Here is a 21,152-nt window from a genome sequence, read left to right as displayed (position 1 = left end):
GCAGCAACTATAACCTGATTTAGGGTCACAGAAGTAACTTCTGTTCTTTGACAGTGTTCAGCTATAGAAATCAAACTCTTTTATCTCCATCAGCTAAGTGTGCAGCACATCCACTTTTACAGCATTCACTTCTGGCTAAAACGAAATAGCTCTGTGACATACAGCTGCAGTTTATGTCATCCTCCTGGATTTAATGTGTGGAAGGAGTTACAGGGAGTGTGGGAATGTGATTTTTGGAGCGAGGTTGTAAGGGCAGAGCAATGAGACTCCCTTTGGCTTGCCGGTCCTGAAAGCCGAGCTGCGGTGCGGACAGCCAAGCATTTGCCAGATACGACATTACCGGGTTCATTTGTCTTCCACTTTCTACTCCCGTGACATGCTTATTCCTTCCTTCATTCTGGAGAGTGACCTTGTGATCCTTACTTCCACGATAGCACTCTGCTTCCAGAGCAGCTGCACAGACAACAGTCACAAATCAGCTCCCTCCTACCACGGTGCAAACACACCGGTAGGGCACAACACCTGCCCTAGCGAGCTCCTGCTGCAGCCTTGCAATTTGCCACCTACCAGGCAAGTGGACATCGGCTAGCATTACTAATGCCTGCATTGTGGGCATGCCTGCTCTTTTTTTTTTTTTTTTTAATATATGACGGATTTATAAAGCCCCTGGACTTAGACTGTAATTATAAAATGGCTTTTCTGGCTCACTCCCAAGGCTGAGGCTCCAGAGGCCGATATCTGAATGTGCTACATAATCTGCATCGGATACTCTTTGGTCGCAGTTATGGTCAGTGCAATTGCAGCCGTGTGCAATGGATTGCCTGGGTTAAAATGAAAATGGTTGGTTTTGTAGCAGAAAGCATGGAAGGAGGGGGCATGGCACTGCTCTGAGAGTGGCTGAAAGCAGAGGAGACGAGTACAGTCAGGTGGCCTGTTTCGGTGTGCCTGTGAATCCTTACACATGCATAGCAGGGGGTGTTGGAAAATTTAACAGAATTACTGCTGGGGATGTATCACAGCCTACATATTCTGTAAGAACTCATCTCAGCTGAAGTTCAGACATAGATTAATTTAAACAGATGACTTGTTGATGTTATCTAGAGAAGCAGGCCTGCAGCTTTCTAAGACGCTCTTAGATTTCTTTCGACCTTGGATTTCATGAACATCTTTTGGTTTAACCAGCCCAGCCATGCTGGAGGCCACGCTGCAAGCCTTCATGGGGAGATTCCCAGTGAGACTTGTCATTTGCCTGCTTCTTGCATATGGCTTCCTCTTTCAGTGACTTTGGTAGGATCTGGACCTCTTACTTCAGGTTGCAACATAAAGGGGTGAGGATGCAGCACCACGCTGGCAGAAAGCTGATCTTGAGCAGAAGAGGAATCAGGCCGTCTGAAAATCATGGGTTCATCCTCATCTACAAGGACATTTGTAATTACGTTCCCCCCTGTTCATCTGCTACGTTGAGCTATCACATCGTATGCTGTGTTGCTTAGGCATGGACCTCAGCAACCCATCATCAGTTACACGAAAACCACCAGGCTTCAGCAGATCTGCGTGCATGTACGCGCCTCAGCCTCGACTGCAAGCTCTGTGGCACAGGCACCGTGTTCAGCTCCCTGTTGGAAAAGCATCTAGCTCAAGGTGCCAGTGCAGATCAGGATTTCCAGGGTGCTCATTTCGTACAAATAATAAGTGATAATGACACCTACACAGCTGCGTGAAGTAGGCAAAGGAGAGACAGGTTTAGATAATGGAGATCCAACCTAGCATGCACACTAGCAGAGGAATGGAACTAGAAATAAATAAACAGAGAACAAAAATACATGAATGAACGATTCAGCAAGGAAAATGTGTCCAGGCTTGAGGTAAGCCACTGCCCAGCCTGTGGGAAAGAATAAGACAAAGAAGTGTAAGGGTAAGTCTCTTCACTGCTCATCTCATCACATGGCATCTGAGGTATGTGTAAGATGATATATGCGTTAATTAGCTCATGGCATCTCGGTAGCTGAAATAGTTGGTAGGTGGGCTGAGCCATAAACCAAAATATTCCCAGCATGTGAGAGATGCTCAGCAGGCAGCTTCAGGACTGGGAGAAAGGAGCAAGCCATGTTAGCTACCCAACAGAAAGCACGGAATAATATCTTGAAGATACATAGCAGGGGAAAAAAATCTACCTAATAATTCTTGCTCTTTGGTTTTGATGTGAAATTTATTTCAATACTGTGCTCCATCACTAAAAGAATATTTAATTTTTCCCCTTTGGGATCAGTGTAAAAACAAGGGTGCATATACCAAATTATGGGTACATGGGCAGTGCACATCTTAAAAAACAGTTTTCTCTAATTATAGAGAGTAATTTGTGCAACAACAAGCAGACTATTATTTTACTAATTCCCTGTATCCGAATTTCCTCATGTTTACTACCAGAACTGCGTAATTCTGTTTTATGTGAAGCTGTTATTAAAACTTAGAGCATCCTAAGAGATCTTTGAAAATTGAGGTTTACATGTGTAAGGGAACTGCTTGCAATCAAATCTAATGTATACATAAATCATCCTTCAAAGTAAACCAACAGAGACAAGTGATTTGGCGTTGATGAGATCCATTAAATTTCTTATCAAGATAATATAAAAAGAATTTGATAAATAATCTATAGACGGCACCAGTGAGCAAGCTGCAAGGAATTACTGAATTTCTCAGCCTTCACACTGAAATCATATCAAATTAAAAACATAAATTAATATTCAGGTACCTAAGCACACTGACTTGTTCAGTGGGATGAAGACTGTCAGCACCCACTGATTTCAAATGGATTATGGGTGAGCGAATTTAGTTTTAAATAGAGATTTTAAAAAGGTTAAGGCACCTAAACTTAGTGTCTCCAGTGCATGGCATCAGCCACGACAGGACAGTAGCCCAGAAGAGGGCCAGAAAATGTTGTTCAGAGGGAGTTTGTCATCTTGGAAGTGGGGACACTGCCTGCAGATGGCTGTGGAGGAAGAATTATTTCCCAAAAGCTAAGAATTTGAAGAAAAAAATAATTGGGTTGTACAGAGAGTGAAGGTGTGTTATTTTCCAAACAAGATATACTCTTCCAACCCTACTGTAATTCATCCCCAGTGGAAAAACACGGCTTTACTCCTTCACGTTTGAAACGAGCATGACTTTGTCCCGAGGCACTGCAGGGGCCAGAGCGGGTGCTCGGCCGTGCTGGCGGAGGGCTGGCACAGCTCCAGGCCATCACTGAGGGCACTAGATTTATCCTGAAACGTGAGTGGGATGGAGGGTGGTGTAAAGGGAGGTGAGCATCCATCCCTCAGCCCGGCCAGGCACATCAGTGGGGAGCACCAGCCAGGCACGCTGTGCTCACAGGCACCTCGCGGGTACCCCCTGCTTGTGCTCCGGCTCCGCTCTTCGGAGGGGAAAGGATTTTCGGAGCTGCACCGGCAGCACTCGTAGACAGATGCTTGAGAAGAAGCAGCTTTCCCGGAGTGGAAGGCAGGTGTCAGCTTGCTCAGAAGCAAGCCCGTGCAGGAGGCTGTGCAGAACTGCGGCGAAAGGCACTTGAGCTGTCCTGCAGAGCTCGCACCAACCAAGACCCTCTCCAAAGGTTTTCTGGGCTCTTCAGACAGAAGTCGCACCCTGCGCACTGAGCCTCAGTAACAGGGTAATTCCATGTCACGGTGCCCTGTGATTTCCCCATCCGACCCCACTGATTCACACAAGGCATAATCTGGCTCAGTTACTGTGACTGTGCCTGGGGTACACTCTGTTAAATCTAGCTCTTCCAATAAAACCTCACCTACACAGCTAGAATAAAGATCTTCAGTGGCTGGGCTCAGCCCTTATTCAAAGCGTAATGCTCTGCGATGAAGCTGAGAGAGGTTATTTAATAATCTCAAACCCTTAAGAGAGAAAAAATGCACTGAGCAGTAGTTCACATCATTACTAATTTTGGCACAGCATCTGGATCTCTTTTCAGACTGTTTCACAAGAAGAACGATGAGCGCAGCAATGCGGTTTTGGGCTCTGAGGTGAGCCCGTCCGCCTGGATGCCAGCAGCGGGGGCACCCTCCACACGGCGGCACCGGACTTTGCTCTGGGTGCAGCCTCGCTGTGCCCATGCCGAGGTGCTCAGCAGGATGCCAGCACCGAAGAGGCACTGTGTGCTGAAACCTCGTTATGGTGAGCAAGGGTTTACGAGCTGCAGAGCTACGGACACGCTGACCACGGGGGAGACAGGTGGCTCTTTGCTGAAGAGGCAGCTCCTTCACTAGTGCACAAAGAAAGACGAGAGGCACACAGTGGCAGAAAGCAGGTGATTCTGTCATCCAGTCCGAAACATTTTTCACCCCTTTGCAAACTGTGTTTGCTCGTTTAGGGCTGGCAGTACTATGGGGCTAGAACAAGCAGCGTTAGCTGCTGAACAAGATCATGGGAAAGGTAAAGACTGCATGGCAGATATTAGGCATCAGTCAGGCATACTGGGGCTGATTGGGACTTCAGCATGACTTGTATCAAGTCTAATGGAAAATACAATTAACCCACTCCTGGAGAGGCATAAGATGACAAAGTCACACCAAAAAAACCTCTCCTGGTCAGTGCCATCTGTGTATAATTGCCAGGAGATGGGAGCGCACTAGAACGTGGGAGCGGTTACAAACAGCATCCCATGCAGAGGGCTGGGCAGGCGAGCACGCAGTAACACCACCACATGGCTTTCAGCTGTCCACACTCTGTCACACCTGGAGGGACCGCATTCAAAGCCCTGGGTGAGCTGAGTCCATGCTAAGGAGCTCATCTGCAAGAGCAGGGTAGCTCAGCCACAATAAACCTAATTAACAAGGCATCTAACCTGCTGCTGCTGCTGGTCTCAGTGTGCCTGCATTTTGTGAGGATGGATCCATCAGGCCTTTACCTCTGGGACAGAAAAGAGGCTCCCTGAGCAGAGAGAAGTATCTGCTGGTAACCACAGGTAGATATTTATGCCTGTTTTCAGGATGGGGCACGCACCTCGGCCATTTTGTGGATCTCACTCTGGACAGGCCTGGCCCCTCAGGAAGGAGTGCCAGCCAGCACCACTGAGAATCAGTAGCAGCACCCCTAAACACCGGTCATTTATGTAAATTAATTATTAAAGACACAGAAAATAACACTAGCAAGGAATCAGCGGGGTTTGCTGACGACTCTCTTCTGATTTGGCTGATGCGTGTTGCTGGGGAGCTGGGAGAGAATTCCAGGTGACAAACTCGTCCAGAGCCTGATCCTCACCAACTGCAGAGCTGCACCGACGGGAGCTATTTTTGGTTTGAAAAGAGTGTAAATGAATTGAGAGTTTGGCTTACGGGGTGAGAACTGGATAACATGATGACAGAAGGGCTTTATAAACATTTATTATTCAAAATCTCTTCTGCAAATGCGGATACGCCTAGGCAATTATCTCACTTTAGCTGCAGATGGGCAATTTTGATGCGATTATTATGCACCTTCAGTACTACAAAGCTTCCAGTGCCATTCCTATTGAAAACGCCTGAATTATACAGAATGGCAAAACTAATGAACTATTGCATCTTTTTCCTGCCAGCTGCACAACATCTCGTAGGTGCCATCAGCGCGCGTCATGCGGAGGAGCCGCGTGGCCGTGGCTGCTGGCCCAAAGCCGTGGCAGAGGCAGGATTCCCGATAAAGGCAGACCGACCGAGTGGCTGAGCTACTTGAGGAAGGACAATTTGCCATTACACATTCAGATCATGGCATTACACTGATTCCAAGACATTGTTTGTCATCTCCTTCTCAAATTTCCCTGGTGAGATGTTTCTACGTGTGCCTAAAATCTGTTGTTAATTACTCTGCTGTGCTAGACACAGGTTTTTGTTTGGTAATGAGACTCCAGATATCAGCAGCGTAATAGTGGAAAATGTCTAAAGCCACACAGAGAACAGTTTGTTTTTAGCACAATTGCTGTGGAAGAAACACACTTGCCTCCAGTTCTTTGAAACAACTCGTCTCTGGTTTCTTACAGCAAACATACCCGGGAAGCCAGCTGTTAATTTTTTTGAATCGTTAAAACGAAGTTCTAGAAATATAAAGCAGCAGACAGTGTTTTACAGCCTGACAGCCAAAAGTTAAGTATACATATAACATATGTTATATACGTTAACTACACATATAACTGGTATGACTTTCAAGAGGAACGTCCTCATTATGACTCTTGTTTACCTAAAAATAAAGCCAATTTGGTGCTCCCTTTTGAAAAGATCCCAAGAAAGTATCTTTAGCAGTTTGGTAAATTTTAATTGTACATTCATTCTTATTCAGAAACAAATCTGTTAACACATGAAGCAGCTGTTGCTGGTATGATTAAATCCTTCACAGACACTCCCAAGAGACTTGTCTGGACCCCTGTTAACTTGGATGGCTCCGTGGATGCTGAGCCCCACTGGGCCCTGGAATATCCCATGCTAAGAATCTGCATCCAGGCACAGGACTCAGCACACCAGCATTTCCATGCTAAGCACGCTGTCCATTGAAATCATACATCATTTACTCATCTAGCTTTGCTCGTAGAAGAGGATGTCACCTAGGGTCAGATGCTGACTGGACCCATCACATTTAATATAGAAAACTTCATGAAATACTGATAATACTAGGTTGATTATTTAAAATAAGTTGAGCAAAAACACTGTATAGTGGGTTAATACCATTTAAATTTAAAATTTTAATAAAAAATAAATCATCAGTGTTTGAAACAACATGTTCTTGTCAGAGGATAGACAAACATTTAAGGTGGCTCTAGCAGAAGGGGGCAAACAACAGCAGAACAGGTACCGTTCATGCCAATGCCTTCTGGTATGTGTAATTTTGGGATTTCTAGAGACAGGACATTAAATGATGTAATAAAGTAGACAAAAAAATAAACAACAATATTTGTCTCGTTCAGTGTATGCAGTTCACTAACCTTTAACAAAACGAAGTAGATATGATGAAGCTCTGCGCTCATCATATGAGACCAGAGACCATATGAGACCAACTCTGGTTGGTGGGGACCTGGGGAGGTGTCTCATTCCCATGATACAGTCTCTCACCATTCCCACGATGAGAGACTTCCCCAGGTCCCCACCAACCAGACTTATTCCACGATTCTGTGAGCTAACACTCGGGATACCCTGGTGAGACGGTCTAAGAGCAGCACCATTTGTTAGATGGTGGAAATATCAGGCAGCATTACAGAGCTGTAGCTTCATTTTTATTCAAGGTACTATTAGGTAGTACAGAAAGTTTCTGGCTATTTTTGAGTGTGCTATTTAATAGGAGAGCTTTTCATAGCTGAAGATTTTTCTTTCTGTTCTTGGAAATCTATATGCACTCCAGCTGAAAGCATAAAGAACCAGACTAGTGAAGAAGGCTTCGCTTTCAGTTTCAGTGCAGAAAAAGCAGAATGCAGTTTTCATTTGGTTGGCTTCTACAACAGATAGTGAAGAGAATTAAGTGGGAAAAAAAAGAGTACTAGGGAAAAAAAAACACACACAGGAAAAAAGTAAGGTTTTTTTAGATGCAACGTAAGGACAAATGCCAGATGACATTTAGGAATGGTTCTACTGTAGTGACTTGGCCTGGACTCATGCTATCCAATGTGTGAGTCTGACCATTTTACTGATGTATTGGAAGGTTTTTGTAGATATGAAGGAAACACTACAGGAGTCTCAACATACTGGTGAAATGACCAGCTTAAGCAAACAAATAAATAACCACTCAGCTCCAAAGAGAAGGAATGTGGTTTAGAAATTAATATGCCAACTGAAACCAACTCCGCATGGGAAGAGGGGATGGATAAAAAGGCTGCCGGGGACCTGGCTTGGTACAGGCTTGCTGAGTACAAGAGACCCACATGACACGGCAATGATCGTGAGGCTGTAAAGTAGATAAGGCTCTTGCCTTTAAGCTCACTGAGTTTTAGCCCTGGCCCCAAGGACTGACAAACAAACTAACACAAAGGTTGCTTCGTTTTCACAGCAGCACTGAAGAGAGCTGGCCCTTCACTGATTGCCATGCAAAGCAGTAAAATGAGGAAACAAAACCAGATTTTGTTCATTTTTCCATTTTGGGATAGATTTTCTGGCAGGAAGCTACCATTTGGAAAGGTGTTTTAGCACTGGAATACACAAAATTGGTTGTACATGGATGTGTGCAAGCACACAGATGAACCTGTCTACCCGTCAGCTCATATCTTAACATTTTTTCCCTCAAAAAAAAAAATAATCTATGGATGTTCGCAGACTATCTCGTGTAACTGCTTGATAGGGTTTTTCAGTTTCTGACACGCTGTTCATATATACCTATGCTAATGCTAACCTTCATCTTTGGCTGTTTCTCCCTCTTGGTAAAGCTAAAGCTGGAGCTTCGACTAACAAACGAGGGTGGCCAGATCCCTTAGCCCTTGACTTAACGGGATCTCCAGCCAGGTACTTGTGCATTTATATGAGGCTGTCTTTTAAAACAAACACGAATCATCCTGGGAAATCTGGACATGGGCCATAACCACTAGGCAGCTGGACAAAAAGGTTTTTTCCACTTCTGTGGCGCTGCCAGCCTCGAACACTTCTCACTGTATCATCCGTCTTTATTGAGAGCTGTTAATTATAGCTACAAAGTCTGTTACCATACAGGCACTTTCCCTTTTTAAAGCAGCTTTAAAGGTAGCAGCCTTCAAGACATTTTGACACGGATCTGGGCTGAAAAAAATACCCTGAGCTTCCTTACCACTCCCTCCTGAGTTGTGTTGTTTTTGTTTCTGTTATAAACAACACGGAAGAGCCTGTGCAGGACAGTCCTTGTTTAGTGTGTTTGTGCACTGGGTGTCAGGATGCTTGATAGGATGGCTGGGGTTAAACACTTCCTGCAAAAAGACCAGCCATGAACGCTGTCTTCTTTCATGTTATAACGATTGGAAAAATGGAGGATCCATGCTTACCCCAGCTTTCTGCTTCTTTCTGCACGCAGTAAATATGATCACACACTCTTCCTAGTCCCTTTTTGTCTCTGCCAGCCACAAAAAGCAGATCCTTTTCAGTTGGTGCATGCTGGTCATGCACTGGAGGCAGGGCAGGGAGGAGGTGACCTCTGAGGTCCATTCAGCTCTGCTTTCTTTGGCTCCACAGTCTCAGTCCATGCAGAAGGGTCAGTATAGCTAGGATCAGTATAGGTAGATTTGCTCTAGAGGTCTCCTGAGAAAAGCCTTAGCAGCCCCGAAGTTTGGCAGCTTCCTTTACTAACTGGGGAAAAAGCCAGTTAACGAAGTGCTCTTCATCTGCAGCTCAATCCTGACCAGGGGTCACTCAGCGCTGCAGGACATGACATATTTTTCAAGCAAAACCCATTCCATAAACACGTTATTTCATAGCACATGCCCCATCATCAGGTAACAAGAACAATTACTTCTGTCTGCAGCCCTTGCCTCAAGCACCATTACCTCATAGGAGGCATATAATATAATTATTTCAGAGTATCTGCTCAAGACACAGGAGAAAAGACAAAAGTAATGAAACAACGAGACAAAATTACAGGATGGCACTTAATTAAATCATCCGTGGAAAGGTTTTGCAAACCAGGCTCAAGAGAAAAGACCATATATTTCTCCTGATCAGGCAGTACCCAATTTTTATTCTCCCTTAACATTCCACATAGGTCCCAAAGCCCAGAGCAGGTGATCCTCAACAGATGAAGGATTTTCAGATTAAGGGAAAGATTTTCACCAGGCATGAATGTTAACGAATGTTTCAGAACATCATGGTCAGAAATACAAAGGATTGGTTTTCTAAAAAAGGATCCATGACAATTTTCTTACCGGGGCTAAGACACAAGCCCTCAAAGTAGCTGCAAAAGTTGAGGGTAGGTTTAGAAAGCGAGGTAAGCACGTAAATGCCTCTCTATGTGCTTAAGACTCACATGCAGGCTTTGCATTGCGAGAACTGTCTCCAGGGAAGTCAGGACTTGGGCACTGACTTTGGGGCATTCTGCCAGCCCCTCACACCATCAGCTCGGTGTAGGAACCAAGCTCTCATACCACACATTCAAGGAACAGAAAAACTACCACCTTAAGCCCAGGTCCAGGAGAAGCTTTTTAAACTTTCCATCAAGAGCAGTGCCACAAGTCTACACAGGTATCTAACACTGGGATGGTGCAGGGCTCCCACTAGCAACTCAAGTCTGGCAGGCAGACTTTCTCCTCAGCCTCTCCTGTTTACCTCATGTGTCCTCTCCACCGCCGCATGTTCGTGTCTCCTCTACAGGTGTGTGCTCTCCCTGTGCATTTGGGGGGAAACCTGGCGTTCAGATCCACGCTGGCAATGCTGGAATACGCAGTTTGGTGCTGAGGAGCCAGAGGTGACAAATTTCCTTGCCAATCTAATCCCTGGTACTGTCTTGTGTATAGGTAAGACTTACGTGAACAGGAAGATCCTCTAGAAATACTCTGGAGCTGCAGGACTATGTATTTTCTCAAGAACAGGCAGCTCGTAGAGCACATTTTTGACATTTGGCTGAGAAAATTTTGTTTTAGAAGCCACTAAGAGACAGAAATCATGACATTACCCATTAATCATCTAAGAAAACAAATCTCCCGCAAGAAACTGCTAAAATGGTAACTTGCATGATAATCTGGCAATAATGCAGCACAGCTGTATTATGACAAGACAGCAGCTAGGAGCCACCTACGGAGCTCCGATGGTGTGATGCACCCCTACCTACCCTGTTGCCCACTAGGGTACGCAGTGTTTTCAAAAGGAAAGAGGCAGCACTACCACAATTTTCATCAGAGAGAGGTAATTCCTCAACTTTGAGAAATGGAAGATAACAACAGCATCACCCTGAGCTCTGTGGCTTGGACTGCAGCTGAGCTAAGCCCAAATCAATTCTCCGTGCCCGAGTTTGACTCTGTATGCACAGCAGGTGCCCACCAGCACTGCCCCTACCACAGTCATCACGTTGTTCCAGCAGGAGGAGTCACTGCTACTGCTACTTGTTGACAGTACAATCTGTCCTCGTTTTAGCCAGAAGCCCTGGAAAAAAGTGCAGATTTTTCACTGCAGAGAGGCAGTGAAAACAGCCTAAGAAGTGATACAGATGCCCACCAGTAACACCACCAACAATAATTCAAACACCTGCAGTAGTGACGCAGATGACCAGGAGTATGATAAACCTCTTGGAAAATATTCATAATTTCTTTGAATTAATTGTTTTGATCCCAAGAACAAAGGTAAGCCCTGACAGACTGCTGTAGAGATAAAATTGATTTAATTTGGAGTTACTCCTGATTCGTGTCTAACTTGGGTAAGAATCAGATGCCATATCTTTTAACAGTCCTTTTTTGTTCTTTGGTTGTTTTCTTTCCCCAACAACTAAAGGGAACTTGAATTGTAAAGTGATTTTATTTTGAGGAACACAAAGTAAATAGGCATTATTTTAAGGCTAATGTACTGAATTAGAGAAATAGAGTTTATAAACTGCAGTTTTTTGAAAGAAAACATGCTTCATTGGGTGACATTTGCTAAAAACACTTGCCTTCACCATGTCTTGATGCTTTTGTAGCTTATTTATGACTCTGTTAATGCAGTCTGCTCTGGTGGTGATGCTCCCACCTAAGCAGTAATATAAATCAGTATGATGCCAGAAGTCAACCACACTGCAACATTTTAATGCAGATGGATAACAGAGACTCGTGAATACAAAATGCTGGAAATCAATAGTAAAAAAATATATCCAGTCATGCCAAAGCAGGCTCTAACCTTCTTCCCTTGCAGAGCTGCATCGTGCCCAGGTGGTACCAGCAGCTATGTGGCCAGGTTCTCTGCCTGCAGCAGAAGAGCTGGGTGGTGCTGATGGCTCGCTGAGTGACACTTCGGTATGAGTCAGAACTGAACTAACAGACTGGGAATTACTGGGGTGGTTGGCTAGTACCTTGTCTCCTCCGTGCTAACAGAAATACACATAAAACACACTGAGAAACTGGCCCACATTGTCTGACCACCAAAGAGCTAAGTCTCAGTCCTGAGTGCATATATACATAAATCAAAAGTAGCTCAGTTAGTAAGTTGGTAAATCAGCATACATGTGACCTACTACATCTGTCCTTTTCCACTGTCACTTCCAGTATTTTGGTTCAGCTCCAAATAAGTAACTATACCTCAGTGTTACCCTCAACTTTTTTTTTTCCTTCTTTTCCACGAAAAATGTTCAAATACCTACAGATCAGTGGCAGCTAGTTTGGGGGCAGTATAGGGACAAAATTTGGATTCAGTGAAAAGGAACACATCAAAACATGTTCAAATGTGGTTGTGGATCACTGCAGGTATGTGCAATGAATCTTTCACTCACCCAACACATCCCCTGTATTCAAGACTGTTGAACAGATTTAGTTTTAGCTTCTGGTGCTTTCTTTAGCCCTAATGCTTTATGAAATAATAATTGAGACCTAAATAATAAATAAACAAACAAACAATCACATACACCATTGTGGAAAGTCCTGCCCTTTCCTTATCAAAAATCTTCAGATAAAGCTGTATCATCAAAATAAACAAGCATTCTGAGGTATTCTCTTGCTAAAATGGGAGCAGAGCTCTGTTATTCCCCCAGCTGGCACACACAGAGTAAATCTTTACAAAAGGTACGTTTCCTCCTGCCTGGAGATACGCAAAGCCAAACAAGGTCTTACAGGGATTTTAATTTCATCTTCCATGTAGCCAGGGAGCTTTAAGCTCTAGTGCTTTTAATTTATGTTACCTCATAAATTAATAATGTAGATATGATGGAGGGCAGCTCATCAGATTAAATGTGTCATTTTATAAAGCAGTTTGGAAGCAAAAAGTATGAAGCCAAAATGAAGTACTCTTAAATGATCCATTAGGCACATAAATCATTACATGTGTTATTTCTGGACTGGACAATGGTTGAAATTAATGATAATTCAGTTACTGTAATTTTATTTTAAGCTAGCAAGTCTTTGCACAAGAAACAAGAGTGCAGCAATGAGCCTGGAGTGCTCTTCTGTGGCCTGCTGGAATTTTCTGGGTCACGTCCCCACGGACACAGACCTGTGCAAAGGGTGCACGGCCCCCTGGGAGCAAGCGTGGGACAAGTTCTCCCTGATCGATCTACATTTGGGCACAACTCTTCAACGTGATGGTGCTGTACAGGGAGCACACATCAGTTTGTATGCGAATGCAGGCATCTTGGTTTGCCTTAATTCATTCTCAGAAGTAGGGAAGGGATTTTATCCTTCATCAGGCTCTGAGAGGCTGGATACGATTTGGACAGTTTCAGCACTGCCTCAGCAAAAGCACTAGTGATTCCCTCCGGGTGCTGCAGATGTAACTGGCAAGTGTAGCAGGGCTTACACAGGAGGTTACTTACCACGCAATACAGGTCGGTCAGAATCCTTAATGCTTTACATTGCAGCCTAATACTCAAAATCTTACAAAGAGACAGAACAAACCTGTTCTTAATGTGCTACTATAAAGTTTTGGTGCCAGATTTACTACTGTGGTATATGCTAGAAAATGGGAAGAAACTGGTACAGCTTTAAACTTGTTTGTGTCCACAATAAGTATGTTCTCCTGTGATATTACAGAACATACAAATTCGTGTCTATATGGCATAGTACATACACCTACAGGTATAATACAGTAGGAATTCAAAACCATAATAGACCACACAATCAGTATAAGAGGGATGGCTCATCTATTCACTGCTTCTACATTTTATAATCCCTCTTTTGTGTATTTTTTCTAATGATCACTGTTCATTACACGTTCTTTAGCCGTACGGCGAGCTATACTGAAGCACGCCTGCCAGCTCAGACCTCGCAGAGCCACCCACCCAGGCAGGGGCGGTGTGAAGGCACTGTCTGTGCTGTGCTGAAGGGAGGCTGAGCTGCCCAGCCCTGACGAAGAGGTGGTGGCAGCACAGGTGTCCTCGGGAAGCTTTGCTGTCAACACAGGTGTCTATAGATTTTAGCAACCTGCCTAGGCAAGATCTGAGAATCCCCTTGTTTACTACCTTACTACTAAGGTGACTTAGATGTCACATTCCTACCTTCTCCCAGTACCTACTTTTCATTTATCTCACTGCAGATTCCTGCCAGAGAGCTCAGATAATAAATTAAATATATGAAGGTGAAGGATAAATGCAGCAGCAACTGATTAAGCAAGGTGGTTTTTTTTTGTTAGTTCCACATCAGAAATGTCTATTTTAATTATCTAGAAGCCCATCCACTGCCTCCATAACATGTCTGACTGTGCCTAGAGTACAAGCTTTCCTGAAGATGGTAATGCCTCATATAGACCTGCCAAGTTTCTGCATAGGTGTGTACATATACATATATATATACGCACACACACACATATAAAAATATGCAAAATAGGGGGAATAATTAGGAGAGGATTCTGGAGCCCAGAACCTGACTTACAAGCATGTGAAATCTCAGCTGTACTGAAATAGGCAGATGATCAGTAATGCTTTTTTTTTTTTTTCATTGGTAGCTAGTGCAGCAGCACCAAAAGGTCTCAGTTTGGATAATGGACATGCTGGGGCAGACACCACATAAGCACATGATTCTACGATTCTAAGGGACAATCCTCCCTCTGAAGCACTGTCTCATCCAGAGAGTACAAAGGAATCTGAGGTCTGCAGTGACTTGCTCAAAGCCACAAAACAAATCTGCAGCAAGGACAGGAAACAAAGCCAAATCTCCAAATATCTGTTGACCCTGACACCAATAAAAACTCTGCAAATTAACCCTAGTCAACGCGCTAGTCAGACTCACAAACACACATTCTTCACTAAGCCTGCTCTAGGCTTATTCGTAATGATGTCCCCCTGCATCCCAAATAGCCTGCAGGGCTTGCACCTGCTCTTCAACTCAGTCATCATTTAATTAAATGGAAGACAGAAAACTATCGCCCATATCAATTAACTGTGGCAACAAAGAGTGTAAGGCTCTGGTTTTAAGCCCAGGAATCTGGTGAACCACAGGCATTCACCCTGGATTTCATCAGTATTTAAAACATTGTCTGATGGCAATTGGAAAGAAAAATACTGACACAACAAAGAAACTAGAATATAGTTGTTTGGGGCTAGCATTTCTTCCTGTTTTTAGATTAAACTCTTTCTCTAACCTCCATACTTTTCTCAACCCTGAAGCCCCCATGTCTGTTATGGAGTAAACAACAAACTGAAGTGTAGGAAACACAGCATCTTATGAAAATGTCTTTAAAACTTCTGGTACTGCTTTAGGACCTGCAGTGAAATTCCTTTATCTGTAGCTGCCTCAATGATTTAGGAGAGGAAGAAAATACAATAATGGCTAATAAGCACAATTTAAAAATTAATAATCTTAACCCTGGTACTAGGAGGTACAGTGTAATCAGTATAACTGAGTAACCTGATTTCTTATGTTTCCCATAGTGAGTTTCCTCCCCACTAGCTGCACAGCTGGAAGCTGAGAAATGTGCATTTCTTACTGTTTATTTTCTGAGCTACTTCATTAAAAGGCTGTGAGTCCCACTGTGTAACAGAAGGGGAAAATGTTGTTCACATCCTTCCATGTATCAGGGAGGCTCTGACACAGGACGTCCTGATGGCTGATTCATCCCATCTGTCCCAGGCGCCTCCCTGAAGCCAAAAGGAGATGAGATGAAGGAGCGCTCACCAAGAGGCAGTCCTTCAAGCAGCTAGAGCATCCTAGCCTCTCATGGAGGATGGGCACTCACGGCTTCCCACAAGTGCTTCAGGCTCAGTGGGTTTGGCTTGCTGTGAAGAAAAGGTGTGCTGAAGACAAAATACTGTCCTTGGTTATGACTGTGCTTCCTCCCGGAAATAAACAAAACAGCTCGAGTTTAACTGGGATCAGAGTCTGGCCTTAGATGTCAGGGGCATAATGCCAGGAAAATACTGTAATACCTTGTACTTGGCTATTCGAGGCACTGCACAAGTCTCGACTTTGGAAAGAAGAGCTTTCTCTGCTTACTCAGAGATTGCCATAAAGGTCAGCTGTAAGGCAGAGGAAGAAGACCCTAATAAAGAAAATGATGGCCACAGGAGTCTGAACAGAAAACTCTTGAGAAGTAATTACAGAAACAGTGGACTTTCATTAACCGACTTGCGTGTATTTCTAATAAACCCGGACTTCTTACTTTTGGAGTCAAACTGTATTAAGAGTAATAACAACAGCTATCATATGACAGAATGAATTCAGAGCACCTTTTAACAAACCTGAAGAGGAAAGCAACTGCAGGTTTGATTTAATGAGTAAAATGTTGGCTTAGAGGCAGAGCAACATGCAAGAGCCACAGGAGAAAAAAACAAAAGCTCCCATACCTGTATCTCTGCTTTGGAGACTGCTTTTCAGCTGACTTAAAAACATGTCCAAGATAATACAAAGGAAAGAATAAAAAGTTCCAGTTTGTTGCAAACCATGTTAGAGTGAAGGGTGCATCAAATTTCTTAAAGGTTAGTTTGGCTAGCTGGGTTGAACCCGACCAGGAGGAGCAGACACCCAAGACCACGGCCACACCCCAGAAAATTTTCTTGAGTTGTGTCACGGAGCATTTCCAGCAACAGCGGCTCACCCTTCCACCACCTTCTGCCCCGGCTTGCATCTGTGCTTCTGCTGGGGCTGGAGACTCCCGGGAGCGCTCATCCCCTGGGGAGAAGAAAACACAAGGCTTACTGAGGAAATCCGGGCAGAATTTTAGTTTTCCCATCCTGGGGCCTTCTGAAGTCAGGTGGGGCTTTACCAGCCAAAATAAACAAATAAATACAGATCTTGCCACAAAGCGTCATTCATTTTTAGATCATTGCAAGGCCTCTGGTTCAACTAAGGCATGGTTAGAATGTAAATAATAATTATCACCTCTAGATTTAAAAGCCACTGAGTAAATGGAAATTAAAATTACATGTTCTGATGTATGTAGAAAGATTTAACACGCCACTTAAAACTGATGCTGTAAGGACATGTAGATGACTGAAAAATACAGCACTGAATTTGGTAGAGCAGCAAAGGGGATTGCAGCAATAGTTGGAATTGTTATCGTCTTGGAAAACGTGGAATTGGGCAGCTTACGCAGTATGACATTTCTTTAAGAGGAGGGAGGGGACCACGTAGTTAACCTTGCAGTGAGCATCCTCACTGCAACACACGTAGCATGACTAATACTGAACTTGGATCCCCCAGCATTTCAGCGGTCCCTAGCTCTCCTGCGGCAGGTGCCAACAGCTAGACCAACCCACAGGCTGCCCCGAAGTGTCTCAGACTACGCAGCCGTAACTTTTTTCAGCTTGAGTCCTGCACCAGATGTGATACAGCACGTTGACTTTTCCCTGGTTTAACCAAGCCTAGGATGCTGCTGGAAAGCTGGGTTTCACACATGCCTTAGGGCTGGACCCGGCATCCAGCACCCCAAAGTGGAGGCAGCTCCTCAGCTGCACACCTCAGCACCCACTGGCCCAGTTACGGGCAGTGTACAAACCAGGCGACGATTCTGAGAGACAGCACCTGCTGTTATTTCTGGTTTTTACTTATATCCTTAAACATGAATTGTTAGAGTCCTGCTATCTTACCACTATCAGCAGATAACTGTGTCCAGGCTGTAAATGAATGAGCAATGCAGCACTAGGTGGCTCATCTCCTACTGAGATCAAAAGGTGCTGGCAGACCTCAGCAGCAGGCCACTGCCCTTAGGGCTTTCACCTGCTGTAAATTAACTCCATTCAACATCCACTGAAGCCATCAAGTCACCTGCATACAACAGTCAGCAGTGATTTCTCTTAAAGGCTGATTTGTTTAGTCGGCCCATTCACTTTAAGGATGAAGTAATAGTGATTTATGCTGAAAGCCAGGAGCCTACAACTTCAAAAGCATCCAAAGGCATTGAAAGGTGGAAAGAGAAATGTAAGTACAGCCAGGATAATGAAGGACTATGTTACCAAACATTTATCCATGCTCATTGCAGACTAAGAGATCCACGTATGGAAGTCCTTCCTTATATTGGTGGGAATCAGTGGTTGGAATGGACAATCTCTTAAAACATCTTATTTCAGGTTAACCTAATTTTGTATTTACGTAAGCTAATACATCATTAAATGAAAGGTTTATTCCAATGGAGAGAAGTATTTAATTAGTCCACATAAAAGAAATGCTTGATCTGAGCTAAGAGTACCATTAGTTTGCCTAGCAAAGCTGTATTTTGTAACCGTCTGACATCTTGAGATCTACGAAGAGCGTTCAGCAGCAAAGGAATAAACATCTAGATTTTTGCTGGTGTTTTTGAGTGGCTTTAAAGAGATGGGGACGTTGCTGAACTCTTCACTTATTTCAGTTTTCAATAGAAGACTGTGTGGGCAGCTTCCCACATAATGGGAGATGCATCAGCAGGCCAATGAATTATCCGAAGTTAATGTAGCATTGTGTTAAACATACAACGGGAAGCTCAAAAGCTACCTGCTAAACATCAGAAGAAGGCAGAATTGAAATAAGGCTGAGGGTGAGGCTCTAGCTCATTCTAAACATTTTAATACGTTTTCTTTACACCACTACTTGTAAGTAACGTTCCTTCCCCTATTGCCTGGCACAGACTGGTCAGAGTTCAGTTTGCTGTACGATGATACCTTGGTTTCCTTTAACTTCAGCAAATAATGTGCAGCTGACAGCACCTTCTTTACTGTCCACCACACAAGCCCCGCAACGATGGCTATAATTTTTAATTTCCCCTCGCGCCTTTCTAATGGATGCTGCCAGTGTAAGACCAAACACTTTCTACACCTTCGTGAACTCCCCTTGGCATGCTTCCCATGGGCCAAGGAGGAGAACTGGGCACAGCAAAAAGGAAGCCACAGTGCCAAGTGAGAGCCGCCTCAGCTAGCTATGCAACGGGCTTAGGGGACTGTGCCACTGCTAGTGCAAGGAACAGCCTTCCTCCACTCACAGCCCATCTCTGAAACCACTGGGGAGGCAGACAAAAATGTTCCTCCTTCTAGAAGACAGCCAGAGGAGTGCTCTCTGCTCCCTTCTTCTCTGCAGTTCTTCCTCCTGGATGCAGGAAACCAGCATTTAACCCCCTCCTGCTGAAGATATTTAACAGCAGGGAATATGCCTGAAGCCACTGGGATATACGATATCCCAAGACAGGTAGGTGCTCTGAGTGACAACACTGAATTTGTGTTATTTTTTCTAAAATAAGAACTGGTCACTGAGACGGCAGGATAACGTATCTGACCTCTGGGGTCCAGTACTTCTGGCACCCACTGAAAAGGTGGAAAATCACAACCACACGCCCTGACCCACCAGGCACTCAGTATGAAGTAATGCCGTGTTTGATGGACACCCCACTGCAGAAAACGCGGTGAGGTTCTTCCAGGCTGAAGATGCCTGTCCTGCTCCCTCTTACACCATGCACGTACTCATAAGCTAGCAGTTCATTTGGGCAGCTTGTAGGCAACATCGCTATCTTTTAGGTCTGTTCTTTGGCAATTAGTCCCTTTGAAATAAAGCTACACTTTACTGATGTTCTCTCTACCCCATAGGCAAAATGACTCACCCATGTACATTTAACTTTGTGTTCAGTGCCCCAAGACATTCACTTTCAGGAAATGACAATACTGAGTGTACCACTTCTACTACAGTGATATTGCTGCTCAAGGCTTAAATTTCTAGTGATGCACATTCTATGGATGCATTTACATGCTGGACGGAGTAAAAACTTATCCCAGGCATGACACGTTTCATGATGATGGACCTCAAATTTAGAGGTAAAAATCACTGTTGGCTGATCAAGAGTTACAAGCAGGGACATCTTTTAACTATCTGGCTGTGAAACTGCATCTTGTGCTCACTATTTTCTGTGCTCCCAAATTTTCTGTGCTTCTGTCTCAAAAAGCCAGACTGTCTTTGGAAAAGGTGGAGGCTATAGATAATATACACACACATCATCCCCTCCGTTCATTTTCTGTGTTGGGGACCTGCCTGCCGGCTGGAATGCACAACCCCCAGAGCTGTAGCTCTGCTTGTCCACTCCCTGTGTCCCCATAGGGACAGTTTTCCTTGCACAGGTGTAGGCTGGGTGATGGCAAACCCACACATGGATGAGAAGCTTCTCATCCCCTTTCTAAAGCTGCACAAGGGCCAGCTGGCATCAGACTCCACAGCAATTTAAAGATGGCAAAATGGCTTTTCAGAGCAGATGAGGCAGGACTTTAAAGAATTTTATTTCTGGACATCTTCCGCCAGACTTCCTGTTTTTTTTTTGTTTTTTTTTTTCCTTTGCCCCTTGCAGCAGACTGCTCTGTATGCTACTATATGCCCCAAAAGAGTAAATCAAGATGCTGAGATAGATGAAAAATGCCTATCTTGCTTTTACTAAATTTGGCTTTCTTTTCTCCTGTTTGATCGTTCATTTTCCTGTTTCATAAATCCCAGCTGAGACCATTCCTCCCTCCCTTTCAGCCCAGTCTGTCTCCCGTGGCATTTACAAACACCTGAAGGAAATCACCTCCAATGCCAGTGCCCTCTGGGACCCTCAACCCCAGAACAGATATTCTGTGCTTGCCCCGTTAAGGGTAAGACCCCTCTCAGCTAACTTAAGAAACCTGTGGTAGGGACACCCACACCCGAGCTAGTCATCCCCAGTTCCTGATTGAATCCAGGGAGAGAAACAGGCACCAGAAGGCACAACTAATCCCACATAAGGTATATGCTTTCACTGAAGTGCCCTTTCTCACTGACTAGAGATGCACTGGGTTACAGAAAACCCACCCCCGCACTGGTATCGCCCTTAAGCAGCCTGTCCAGACCACTTCAAGGGCCTTAAGCCTCACTTATGGCTTAAGACTCCTGTGCACAGCTCACCAGTTTAAGACTCTCCATAGGGCTGAACCTCACAGTGTATCTTCAGAGTGTGATACTGATAGAAACCAAGGGTGGCATTCCTCTTATCAGTTTGAGACATCTGCTATGCAGACTTGTATATCTGAGACAGTCATTTACACTTTCTGCATAGTTAGTAGACAGAAAAAAAAAGACATTTCCATAGCACGATTTATCTCATCCTAAAGTAGACGATTAAAACAAGCCAGATGAATCACCCTCTCCAAGTGCTTGTTTC

General features: G+C 44.3%; 1 protein-coding gene across 6 annotated transcripts in view; it reads right to left on the bottom strand.

Moving 5' to 3' along the window:
- Positions 1-21,152, bottom strand: part of SLC35F3 (solute carrier family 35 member F3) — a 164,188-nt gene that overhangs the window by 23,782 nt on the left and 119,254 nt on the right. For all 6 annotated transcript variants that reach the window (XM_083830056.1, XM_083830054.1, XM_083830057.1 and 3 more), the window contains one exon: positions 16,372-16,696. In XM_083830056.1, the coding sequence (XP_083686182.1) occupies positions 16,372-16,696 (325 nt within the window). The remainder of the gene's footprint in view (positions 1-16,371; positions 16,697-21,152) is intronic.

This window comes from Anser anser (assembly GCF_964211835.1).
Source record: "Anser anser genome assembly, chromosome: 3".
In the NCBI taxonomy this organism is placed as follows: Eukaryota; Metazoa; Chordata; class Aves; order Anseriformes; family Anatidae; genus Anser; species Anser anser.
This window is presented reverse-complemented; position numbering and strand designations above follow the sequence as displayed.